Raw genomic sequence first — 12,924 nt, 5'->3', positions numbered from 1 at the left:
CTTAATAGGTTTCATAAGAAGGGACAAATTATGGTGCGTAAGGATAGCCTTCAACAGAGAAGCAGATGAGCTAGTGTGGCATGCCTGGTGACATGCCTATTGTAGTAAGTTTGGAACAACAATAGCTTAGGCCAGATTTGTTCATAGTGTAAATAAACACTGTTTAAAAAAACATCTTGATATCTGGCCTGAACAGCTCTGAACAGACACTCCCATACCAAAACATAATGCATCATAACTTTACAAGATACCTTTGATAAAGTCTTTGCGTGGTAAACTCTAAGGCCAATCGAAGGTCTTCAAATATCAAGTTAATGATTAAATGAAAGGCAATGGATGTTATTTGTAATTGAAGTTAGCTCAATGTGACAGTGCTGACTGTCTATGGAGTTGGATTTCTCTGAGTCTGCCTGGGACCTCTCTAATCCTGTTACAGACCTGCAACCTTATGTTTCAGCAACAACATTACCACAAAGAAGGCAACCGAAGAATCCAGAAAATATGTCAATATAGATTCTCACAGGGTTCATCAGTGGCAGATTAAATTTGGGCAAAATTATGAGACTGCATATTGGATGTATAGGAAACTTACAGACGTCTGTTTATTTAACTTGTCACCCATCATGTCCAAAATGTCTGAGGCAGCAGTAGAGAGAGTTTTAGTACTAAATCAATTGAGTTCAAATGTTCAGAGGATGTACTGAAATTGTGGTATAAAGTTGGTGATGCCGAAGGTGTGTTCCTCAATTGTACTATCAAACACACATATCTGCGAGGTGCTGCATTTTGGGAAAGCAAATCTTAGCAGAACTTATACACTTAATGGTAAGGTCCAGGGGAGTGTTGCTGAACAAAGAGACCTTGGAGTGCAGGTTCATAGCTCCTTGAAAGTGGAGTCGCAGGTAGATAGGATAATGAAGAAGGCGTTTGGTATGCTTTCCTTAATTGGTCAGAGTATTGAGTACAGGAGTTGGGAGGTCATGTTGTGGCTGTACAGGACATCGGTTAGGCCACTGTTGGAATATGCGTGCAATTCTGGTCTCCTTCCTATCGGAAAGATGTTGTGAAACTTGAAAGGGTTCAGTAAAGATTTACAAGGATCTGAGGATTGGAGGATTTGAGCTATAGGGAGAAACTGAACAGGCTGGAGCTGTTTTCTCTGAAGCACTGGAAAAGAGACCTAAGGGGCAACGTTTTCACGCAGAGGGTGGTACGTGTATGGAATGAGCTGCCAGAGGAAGTGGTGTAGACTGGAACAATTGCAACATTTAAGAGGCATTTGGATGGGTCTATGAATAGGAAGGGTTTAGAGGGATATGGGCTAATATCCCAGGTGGGACTAGATTGGGTTGGGATATCTGGTCGGCATGGACGGGTTGGACCGAAGTGTCTGTTCATGCTGTACATCTCTATGAATCTATGATAGCCCAGTGATGCAATAACTTGGTGCATAAACAAACTGCCTCTCCATTATGAACTTGTGATTTTATCTGCACTTCAACAAGGAATCAGCTGCCAAATGATAATTAATAACTAACTCAAGGACAGTGAGTAGACACTTGGGAAACTAAAGCAGGTGGCATGGGGAAGGAACAAAAATTTATCTGTGCAATGAAACTTGAACAATAACCTGAAAAGAAGCAATTCCTGACCTAATTTTATAATAAAACCCAATCTTGAAAAAATCTACCCATCAATGAAAACTATTTGAAATCTAGCTGCCTGTAACACATAGTCGCAACCTGATTTTAATTGCCTTGATGAGACAGGCAATGAGACAGACAGAAAGTAAGTTAGAAAGCGGACATAAAATATTACATTTTCCAAGACGGGTACAAGTTCATCTTCATAAAGATCCCGTGGCAATTTGCCAATGAAAATCTCACAGCCCCTCTCAGGAGGTGGGCCTTCCCACCCTGGAGGGGGTCCCCCATATTTTCTTTGTCCATTTTCCTGCAAAGAAAGGGAGATCAGATAATTGCTGTTTGTTTTTCTTTTAAATATAACAAAACCCTTCAATAAATATTAGATGGTTTACATCTTCAGTAAAGTAAACTGGATTTTATTTACAGCCAGAAGATGGTCCAAAATACTGAGTCAGTAACAAGGAACAAAATCACATGGTGTCATAAAATAATGTGAAAAGAGATTTTGTTTTACACAGCGTTTATCCCCCAAGTGTCAAACCTGTATGGTTCACCTCCATCTGATCTCTGCAGAGCTCTGCCTTAATTTCAAAGTGTTGGCACATAAAATAATGTATTATTTATATATTTGTTACTGACAAAAATCAAATCTGAGTTTTGTTCTAATTTGGTTTATTATTATTGAGTGACGAATATATTATTTTGGACTCCAATTCTTCCCCTCAGATTTTCTGCTTTTTGATGTTACAATTTGACACTAAAAAATACTAATAAAAAAAATCAAGAATTTTAAGCCAGCAATAAAAGTTGAGCAGCCGTTAATACACCTGAATAAACATCAACTACTGACGCTGATAAAATGCCTTTACACACGGTGCTGTTTGAATTCTAGCATTCATGAACTATGATTAGAATTAAACGTATACTCTAATTTTCACTCTCCTTTAAGGTCCATTCTTTATGACTGTTTACAATGTTGACGCTTCACAACTTCACACATTGATGCTTTGCTTCAATGGATTGAACAACAAAATAAAAATGAAAAATATCAGGGTAAATGAAAAACAGATTCCTGTTATATTGTCTTTTCTGTGCTGTTCCTGTACAAATTCAATTCCTCTCAAATCTCCCGCCTCAGTATAATATTGTCAGTTACTGTGGGGGTGAATCCAGGAATTTGCTTAACACAACAAATGGTTAAATCCAAAGATTTTGCACATCAGTTCATTTCAGCAAGTGATCATTGTCCAGTTTGAGGGTGAATCAAACGTCTCTATATATGAATTGATTTGTAATCTTGTATTGAACTTTTATAGACTATATAAAACTTTAAAAACATAATATGTAAAACTATTGCATACATTATCCTTGATCTTGCTTAATCTTTGTATTTTAACAGAAACAACCCTTTGTCTCTGAAGCTGCTTAACATCATTCCAATTCAAAACTTCCATTTGAACAATTGCAGTTTTAGGTGTAATGACAAATAATTTCAGCCATATCACAGACTTATTGTCATAATAAATTATTAAGCTAACTTCCACGATTTAGAAGTGGAAGTATTGTATTGCACTGATTCGGACTAAGAGCAGATTTATTATGATTGCATTAGATAGGATGATTAAAGAAAGATTAGTCCAGGTTAGGTGCAAATCAAACTTTTTTGTGGCTGATCAAAGAAATGATTACAGGGACCCGGCAATGGGTCTGTTTAGTCACTTAAGTATAAAGCAGTGTGCTTAAGAAGGCAAGGAAATACATAATAAATGGTAGGACTGAGAAGCGTTGATGAACAGAGGAACATTTGAGTGCGTGTCCTCAGATCCATGAAATGGTAGGCAACATGGTTAAGCAAGTAGAAGGAATACATTATTAATGAGCTGAAGCACAGAGTGTAAAATGCTGGTGAGTTATGCTGGAACTTTTCTTAAAACGCTATTTAGATGACAGCTAGAGTTCTGCATGGAATTCTGGTCACCACATTACAGCAAGTACGGAATTACACTGGACATGGTACAGATGGTAGGTAAAAACAATGACCGCAGATGCTGGAAACCAGAGTCTAGATTAGAGTGGTGCTGGAAAAGCACAGCAGTTCAGGCAGCATCCGAGGAGCAGGAAAATTGATGTTTCGGGCAAAAGCCCTTCATCAGGAATCAGTACAGATGGTGAATGCAGATTGTTAATTATGAGGTAAGATTGGATAAGTTGTGTTCGTTGAAATGGAGGTTTAGGATTAAATTTAATTAAGACGCATAAGATTAGGTGGCGTCTAGATAGAATGGAAAGGAAAGCTCTATTTCCTTAGCAGAGATGTCAATAACCAGGGAGTGGTGGGGAGAAGGACTAACAAGATATTGGGGTGAACCTTCTTGTTCACCTCAATGGTAAGGGGTATCTGAAATTTCAGGTTGAAAAGGGGTAATGAGGTACATTTTAAAACATTATACTTAAGAAGAATTGAGGATGAAAGTAAAGTCTTGTAATCTGCAGAGCTACAGACCAAGAGCTGTAAAGTAGGAATAAGATAGACTATTTGCTGGAGCAGGCATGATAGACTGAATATTACTTTTAGTTGTTTCTAAGACAGATAACTAGTTACTGAAATGAAAGTAGCAAAGATAAAAACCTTCTTTTACAAAAATATTTTCGTCATATTTTACTCTTTTTAAGCACAATTCTATCAATGACATTTATAAATGATAATATTCATATTTAGTGGTGTAGGTTATTCCATTAATATGGACATAATCTTTATATTTGAGCTAGAGTGAAATCAGGAAGTGTTTTTTATCCACACAGAGAGTAGCAGACCACTCCCAGTACACTCATTGAATAATGGAATGGATTCGATTGGCCAAATGACCTCTTCTGCTCCTATGTCTTATGGTCTAACTGGAGCTTTCAGAACTTAAATACATAGTTTTTTGTTAAGTTACTGGTATGTAGGGATATGAAAATCAGGCAGGCAAATGGATTTGACATTCTGATCAGGCATGACCGAATTGAATGGTGGGATAGTGGAGTCTTTAGGCACTGATGAGAAGCGGTTTGGTTTTAAAACAATCACTGTAATTCTTCTGACCTGGTGGATGTGAGCTCCTACCTGCACCAAGCTATATCCTGTGCGGTGAATCAATGCACGTAATGTTGCTTCTTTTTGAGTGCCGGTCAATCCATCCCCGTTTTTTTGATTTGATTCCATTGTGAATGATTATCAGCAAAATAAATCAGGATAATTAGAGGTGCTCACTGCAATCAAATCCAAATTCAAAACGTATTTAAGTAAAATTACATAAAAAGTTTGGTTCGTTGTTTCAAAGTTCTGTAAAAAAATGCCATTAATCTGCAATTATACCTGTAAGTGATAGACAACACCCATCTCACAGAATTATGTAAAATTACATAGAATCACTTTGAATTTAATGCACAGAAACAAGCCATTCAACCCAAATGCTCCATGCGTAGTTTCATAATTCATGCAAACCTCCTGCAACTCTGCTTCACCTCACTATTACTGCACAAGCCTATATTCCATTCTCACTTGTGTGTTTATCTGCATTTCCATTATTTATTTTAATTTACCTGGCAGCAAAGTTGATCACTCTCTGGTTAAAGACGTTTCACCTGAATTATCTGCTCAATTTGGTAATAACACCTCCATGGATATAGGCCCATAGATGCCGTCTGCGCCCCCTCTCCCGACACATAACATTTCAAGAAGCGTTAATTGACTGCAAGTGAAACCCCTCACTTGAGTATACATGCCACCTCACAGAGTTGCCACCCAACCCAGCAGTGCCACCCTGAGTGTTAGCTATTACTCAAACCAGAAGAAGGTCCCAGAGTCATTGTGCTTGAGCCCACAGGACAATGGGAGTGTGTGGTTTCATGGGGTAAGGCCCAGGGGAATGAGGGGGACTGGTCAAGGATGTAATTTGGAGGGCAGGGAGGGGAGATGAAGAGCCTACTGATGGAGATGGGACTGGAGATGGAAACAGATCTTGGAGAACAGGAGACATGATATGAAAAGGAGGTAAGTAATGAAGGATTGCTGCTCTCCTTCAGGATGAACAGGATGACCTGCTGGGATTGCTGCCACCTTGACCACCAAATCCCTGAAACCCTTTCCTGGCCCCAAAGTTGAAGGCAGGGTGGAAAGTGTTCTATAAGTAGCCATTCATTGGACTATTTGCCCTCTGTTGGGTTGAAGCCATTTCCTGGAAAATTGCAAAAAGATCAGGCAGTTGGAAAGCCACCCAGTGCACTCTCTGCCTGTACTGTCATTGGCAAGTCCCATTACATTCTTAGATTTGGAAGGGCCCACATCATTGAAATGGGAAATATAAGATCATCAGACCATTAAAAGGAGTGTGAAATTCATAACACCTTGATTAAGGTGACAGTTAAAAAACAATGCTTGCAGTTTTAACAGGGCAGCAATGACATAGTTGGACCAAATCAAAGCAAGAGGGAGCAGAACACATCAATGTGGCATTGTGGACAGAAATAAAGTCAACTTACTTTTCCATGAGTTTAGCTTATTAAAAACTCGCATCAGAGTCCAGTTGGTATTGTCACTTATTTCATTCTTCTGCATTTCAGAGTCACAGTTGTAATGGGGAGATGTTCACTTTAAGGCGCCAAGGCTATGCCATCTCACGATAGGGACTTTGTTGAAGAGAGTGGAAAAGTATAGAGCTCCTCTGTAACTGCAAAGGGCAACGACAGCAGGACATTTCACTGCTGACAGTGGACCCCTTGTGCCTACATCATGTGACATGCCATTTGTGTAAGACCATAGTTTGATGTTAGAATATGGTTGCTCTGTTACTTTAGGTTTTAGCCATATGCTGATTTTGAAAGCAAGCCATGTGAGTTACAATGAGCAAGGAATTCCCTGAACAAAAGGAATTATAGTTACTGTCTGTACCACCAGGCCTATTCACTCTTTAAAAATATCATTGGGGAGTCCAGAAATATATGATTACAGTGCAAATGTATTATTGGAAAGGCCAGAAACATATGATTACAATGCACTCAATAAGTGTAGTCACCTGTTCATGCTGCAGGTTCCTACTTCTATTATGTGGGAAGTCTCAACTAAACTACAAACTATTGACTGTATTCTGGGACCAAAGGTTTGGTGCTGTTGAGATGTCCATCACAGTACATAATGATCTCAGGCAGATGTTGGTGGTCTAACACATGGTCTGGAGCACCAGGGATGAGAAATTGGGATCATTAGACTCATTATGTTGATACTATGAGTGCCCTTAGTGCTCCAAATGCATGTCTTATATATCTGCAGCAAATTGAACCAAATGTCATATAAGGAAGGCTGTTGGATATATCCTGCTTGGAATACAGCATGGCTTTGAGTGTGAACAAAGGCTACATAGAGCAGGACAAGTTACTGTAAGAGAGAGGGTTTGGGGAGGGGAGGGAGGGGAGATAGAGAGAGAGAGGTTTCTTACTGGAGGCTGTATTCATTTGGGTTTTCTGCAGCCGATTCTTATGTCAGTGAGGAACAATATAGAAGATGGTTTCACTTCAGTCAAGATCTTCTCAGTGAAATCAGTCATTTCCTGCAGCCACAACTGCAATGTTGGAGCGGTGTGAGGACCAGTGTGTCAGGAAGGTCACTGAGGTTCTCAATACAATGGCAGATCTTGTTGAGAGAAGTAGCTGGAAGGCACTGACTTTCACTGATGGTGACCGCAGGTGGTTTTATAGGACATCTTTGAGCAGATCTATAGCTAGAAGGCCTGGCAGGGGAACGAATCACCATGGCAGCGACAAAAACAAAATGAACTCTCAAACAACACAAGGACACTGTCAGAGGGGTGGGAGTAGAAGAGTGAATGTCGTTTCCCTGAGAGAGGACAGCAAAGCTAGCTCCACAAAACTACTGCCAGTCCCCTGGAGAGACATTTCAGTGATCCTGGTGACCAGTGACAGATAACTTATTGAACTGCTGTGAAACTCTGCAAACCCCTTTGCACAGTATAATCAATATCCATGATAACAGCAGGCTGTGCTGTCACAGAAGCACAGTCATACAGGGTGATTGCTGTTGTGCTGCAATGAAAGCTGAGCCATTGGTTATCATACCAGCATTATGACTTGGCCCACAAATATCGACATGGAGTTGGCCCCTATTTCTAAGCTGGAAGAGTTGGACTCAAACTCTGCTCACTATCCAATGCCAAGCTGTGTCAAACTCCTTTGTTCTGTTCATCATTGACCTCAGATTTTCTGGTGAGATTCCCAAGGCAGGCAACTATCAAGCTCAGCAGAGTTCTTCTGTTGCCCGATCAAATCTGGGTCCTCTGCAACAGGACATGTGTGCAGCCTAAGGGTCCAGCGCACTGATACCTATAAGTACCCCCTTGTTTCATGCCCTATTTGTACCGAGGGTCTCACCATGTGCGGATTCCATCTCTCTGCTATCCCTAAATTATGCGCAGTATCAATATCTAAACTGGAGGCTGTAAGTTATCACTGTTTTCTTGCCAATTCCAAACTACCATAGCCCCTTCCCTACCCCACCATTGGTCAGGTTGCATTTCTTCAATATAGGAAAGAAGAAAACCACAAAGCTGGGGTTGTGAAGTGCAGAGTAGCACATGCATGCTCATCAGCATGTAAATCAGAGATGTTGTGGTTGCAAGCCACACAGGCTTTGGTGTGTGAGAGATAATGTATACAGCCACATAATCACATTTGAAGGGGCCGTTCAGTGGAAAGAAAATAGATCACCCAAATCTAAATGTTGTATGGACAACTGCTTGCAGCCATGCATACTGTATTAGGATCAGTTGCAACATATCACTGTCAGATAAATGTAATGATTGATAGAGATTGTTGTTATATTAGTTGGCAAACTGGGGAGTTGAGCAGTGTGTAAAGCTATTGGAATTGGTAGGATATGCCACTCAAAGTTACATTTGCTGACCTTGACCACATGTTTGAGTTCACTGAACTTCTTACTGCACTGTATCCAGGTCTTGGGGGGGGGGAGGGGTCCTGAATCCCAGCACTAACTCCCATAGCTATCAGACTCTGAGTGGGTGCCTACAGAGCATTGTTGCTCTGTGCAGTCATAGAGAACTTTTACACTTTTCCACCTCCTCCAGCATTGCCTTTCCTGCAAGATTTTATAACCTTGGAGTCCATTGTGTCCCACTTTGTGTCATCGTTCGATGTTTCCCAGGTCAAATCCTCCTCCTGCCCAGCTGACATTGCTGGATGAAACTAAAATGCATCTTTCCTTTAAACATTGCAATTGGCTCTAAGTGGTGCCAACCACTGTCTCCCCTTGATGATGTGTCTAGTCAGTCAACAGCACAGTTTGCACTGGCTATAAATTGAAATCACTGAAGCGAGTAAACAACATGAAATTGGCAGTCTGTCTGCACTGTAATCCATGGATCTAAGTTAATTACCTACTCCCTGCGCCCATTTTTGGGGAGCAATAAATTTAGCCCACTTTGTGCTTCTTAACCATGTTTTTAAATGATGTGCCAACTAAAGTCTTGCTCATATATATGTAGCATATTTCATGACCAGTGAACATCGTGAAGGACATTACAAAACAAATGAAATACTTTTTGAAATATAGTCACTGTTGGAATATTGAAGGAAATACAGCAACTAATTTGCAAACAGCAAGCTCCCAAAAACAGCAATGTGATAATGATCAGACAATCTGATGTTTTATGGTGTAGATTGAGCGATAAATTTTATTCAGGGCACTGGGGAGAACTCCTTCTGTTCACTGAAATAACGACAAGGGATCTTATACATCCTGCTAAGCTAATGTCTCATCTGAAATGCAGCACTTTTCTATTAAGAAATACAGATGAGGAGTTTTTTTATTGGATGGCGGGTGAATCTTTGGAATTGCTTAAATCAGAGGGTTGTGAAAACTCAGTCTTTGAGTACATTTTGATGATGACATTTTGGTTATTTATGGCATAAAGTGTTATATGTAAAGTGTGGCAAAAGGCATTGACATGTACAATCGGCCATGATTGTATTAAATGTCAGAGTAGACTTGATGAGTTGTACTGGCCAGTTTCCTCTCACAGTCCAAAGACATGCATATTAGGTGGATTGGCCATGCTAAACTTTCCCTCGTGTCCAGAGATGAGATTGGCGATGGGAAATACATGATTACAGGGATAGGGTGGGGAGGTAGGTCTGGCTGAGATGCTCTTCAGACTGTCTGTGCAGACTTGATGGGCCGAATGGGATTCTATGATTGCCTATTCCTACACCCATGTTCCTAAATTCACTCATGGATGAAGGTGTCACTAGGTAGGCCTTTATTGCTTATCGCTAATTGGTCAAGACAGTCAATCACATCATTGTTGGATTGGAGTCACATTTAGGCAGATTTCCTTCCACAATGAGCATTAATAAATTAGATGGGGCTTACATCATTTGAAAGGGGGTTACATTTAAATTTATATTTATTTTTAAATTCTACATACCATCTGCCATTATGGGATGTGTACCCTGCGTCCAGAACATTCTCCTGGGACTCTGGATTATAATCTAGTGATGCTACCACCATGTCAATGCTCCCTGACATTGGGACCCCATTGATCAGTACCCTTTTCTCATGCAGTATAAATCATTGTTCTTTTTGTAATTTTGTATTCTTGCATCTGTCCTGATGAGTGTAAGATGTTTCCCCAACATGTCTCTTTTTTTCAGAAACACTTAAATTTCGTATTACAAAGCAACTAGACCATTTCTGTGGAATCTTCCAATCACATTTAGAATATTGCATCCATATCTTTGTGTATTATTTAGGGATAATCTCAAAGCCATGGTGACACTACGAAAGTGATTCAAAAAACTGAGATGAAGGATGAACAGATAGCAGAGGTTATCATATTTGACATGAGTGTTAAGACAAGGTTTGAGAAATGCATGAAAAATGATAGGGTTTTAAATAAAATAAACCAGGAAAATTATTTCCTATGGTAAATAAGTTTTGTAACTCGACATCATCAGTTTAAAAATCATCAAAAAGACAAATAGTGTGGTTAGATTTCTTTTCCCCACAGAGCACTGTTGGCCACAATCCATCATAAAAAAAATCAGAACTGAAAAAATTATATAAATGTGACAGTGATAACTGTGGCCTCGACAATCATGCACATGAGCTTTCCAGAATGTAAACTCCAATGCTTACTAACTTTTTTCTCAAAATTAAGATTATTTTTAAGATAAGGGGTTCAGTGATTAGCACTGCTGCCTCACAGGACCATGGACCCGAGTCAAATCCACCCCTGTACGGAGTTTACACGTTCTCCCTGTGTCTGTGTGAATTTACTCCAGGTGCTCTGGTTTCCTCCCACAGTCCAAAAATGTGTGGGTTAGGCATGCTAATTGCAGGGTTACAGGGATAGGGTAGTGGAGTGGGTCTGGGCGGGATAATCTTTGCAGGGGCGGGGTGGACTTGGGCCAAATGGCCTGCTCCCACACTGGAGGGATTGTATGATAAGTTTTAAGAAAATAAAACTTAAATTATTCAGAATTCAAGTTTTTTATTGTATTAAATGATAGGTACTTAATAAATCAATTATGTGCCTCCTTACAATATGCCAATGAAGTCAGAAACAGAAAAGGGGTAAGACTCAAGTCCTAACATTGGTGCACACGAACAGTAGTAGGCTATTCGGCCCCTCAGGCCTGGCCCATACTAGGTAAGTCATTACTGGTCCGAACATGAGCTTAACCCCCCCCCCCCCCCCCCTCATTTTTTGCCTGTTCCCTACACTCTTTGACTCCCTTATCAGTCACAAATCTCGAGGTTGACACGTTTGCATTTGCAAATCTGTGCGTCCCTGCACCAGTATTGCCATCAGTCATTGCTAGCTTTCCCTTATTGGTGCGAATGCAATGGAATGGAACAGTTCATGTCACGCATTTACCTCTGAGTGATCAATCTGGGTTTGGGGCTGCACTCTTTGGACCTTGGTTTTTGTCTAAAAAAGTTATTTATCTAGCGTGTTTTAGAACTGGGGTCGGAATGTCGTAATCACACTCCGGTTGTAACCCCACCCCCCATAGCAGCCACGTGATGTTGGGCAGCCCAGTTTTGGAGAGAGCTGGCAGAATTCCTTGCTCAGCATTTTTACTGCAGTACTCTAGGGGAGACTTGCTTTCACCTGACCGCGCCAACTCCTGCTCTGAGCGATGCACGTTTACCGTCAGAGTGAGAGAGCTCTTTGGAGAAACCCTGGTTACTGTTTGCACACACGAGATAACAGGGTTTGGTGTGCTGGTCTTGTGCGGATCGATCGAGGCTCGTTTCAGATGTTGACTTTAGCTGAGAACCCCATCTGCTGTCGGAGACCATTGCACAGCAAAGCAATAATCTTTGTCACAGAAATCCACCCCCCACCCTTCCCCCGGAATATCTACTTGAAAGTGATCCAAAACACCAGGGAGGGATTTTGAAGGCTTATTTTAAAGATGCTTTACCTTCAACTTTGTGTATGTGAGCATTGCAAAGGTTTCAAATCTTTAATTGCCTAAAAAAAGGGCGTTTTCACGAAGTGAATCAATGATCTCCCCCTTTTTCTGTGTACTGTTCAAACTTCTCTGAGTACCCCAGCGAAGATTGCAGTGACCATAGCCATCACAGCCCAGCTCCCTCAACATAGGAAACTTCAAAATATAATAAAAACAGCCCCTTACACAATCGCAAGCTTCCCCCGTACCTTTCCCTCAGAGACATTTCACTGGAGGGAAACAACTAACTTGCCGAATTAACCCCAAGCACGACCCCATCCCCTCCAAATTAAAAAAAAACAACAAATGTAGTACCTGAGCAATTTGAGAGATCAGCGCCCGGAAAAGTCCTCCTTGATTATGATGAGGTTTGCGACGTGTCACCAATGTTATTCTGTAATCATCATATCAAAAATCCAAAGGTTCAGCTGGACGACTGTTTAACAATCAGCCCAGGTTAAACTTTAACTCAGCCTATCTCCCCACACAGCAGCCTTTGCTCGGCTTGATTGGCAACTAGAAGGTTATTGTACAGAGGTAGAACTGAGAGTCATACTGTGACAGAGCCAGGCTTTACAGGAAGCTGTTCTCGTTCAAACCAAAATAAAAATCCCATGTATTCACGTTGTTTAATAATACAGCACCCAACAATTGTCAAATCTCCCATAAGTTTTTAATAAAAAAATGTTTTGCTTGTTAACTTTGTTTTAAATGTCCTCCCCATCACCTTTGGTTGACTTTGCTG

General features: G+C 40.6%; 1 protein-coding gene across 9 annotated transcripts in view; it reads right to left on the bottom strand.

The window, feature by feature from the left end:
* The window catches only part of a1cf (apobec1 complementation factor), a 66,645-nt gene extending 54,005 nt beyond the window's left edge, over positions 1–12,640 (bottom strand). For 6 of the 9 annotated variants that reach the window (XM_043712380.1, XM_043712371.1, XM_043712374.1 and 3 more), the window contains exons 1-3: positions 12,495–12,640; positions 4,732–4,898; positions 1,819–1,953 (exon numbers count right to left, since the gene is read on the bottom strand). In XM_043712380.1, the coding sequence (XP_043568315.1) occupies positions 1,819–1,953; positions 4,732–4,851 (255 nt within the window). In that variant the 5' untranslated portion in view covers positions 4,852–4,898; positions 12,495–12,640. The remainder of the gene's footprint in view (positions 1–1,818; positions 1,954–4,731; positions 4,899–12,494) is intronic. The other 3 variants (XM_043712372.1, XM_043712375.1, XM_043712378.1) reach the window with 1 other exon arrangement.
* Positions 12,641–12,924: the final 284 nt, after the last annotated feature.

This window comes from Chiloscyllium plagiosum, chromosome 22, assembly GCF_004010195.1.
Source record: "Chiloscyllium plagiosum isolate BGI_BamShark_2017 chromosome 22, ASM401019v2, whole genome shotgun sequence".
NCBI classification, from domain to species: Eukaryota; Metazoa; Chordata; class Chondrichthyes; order Orectolobiformes; family Hemiscylliidae; genus Chiloscyllium; species Chiloscyllium plagiosum.
Note: the sequence above shows the minus strand (reverse complement) of the source record. Positions and strands in the feature narration are given on the sequence as shown.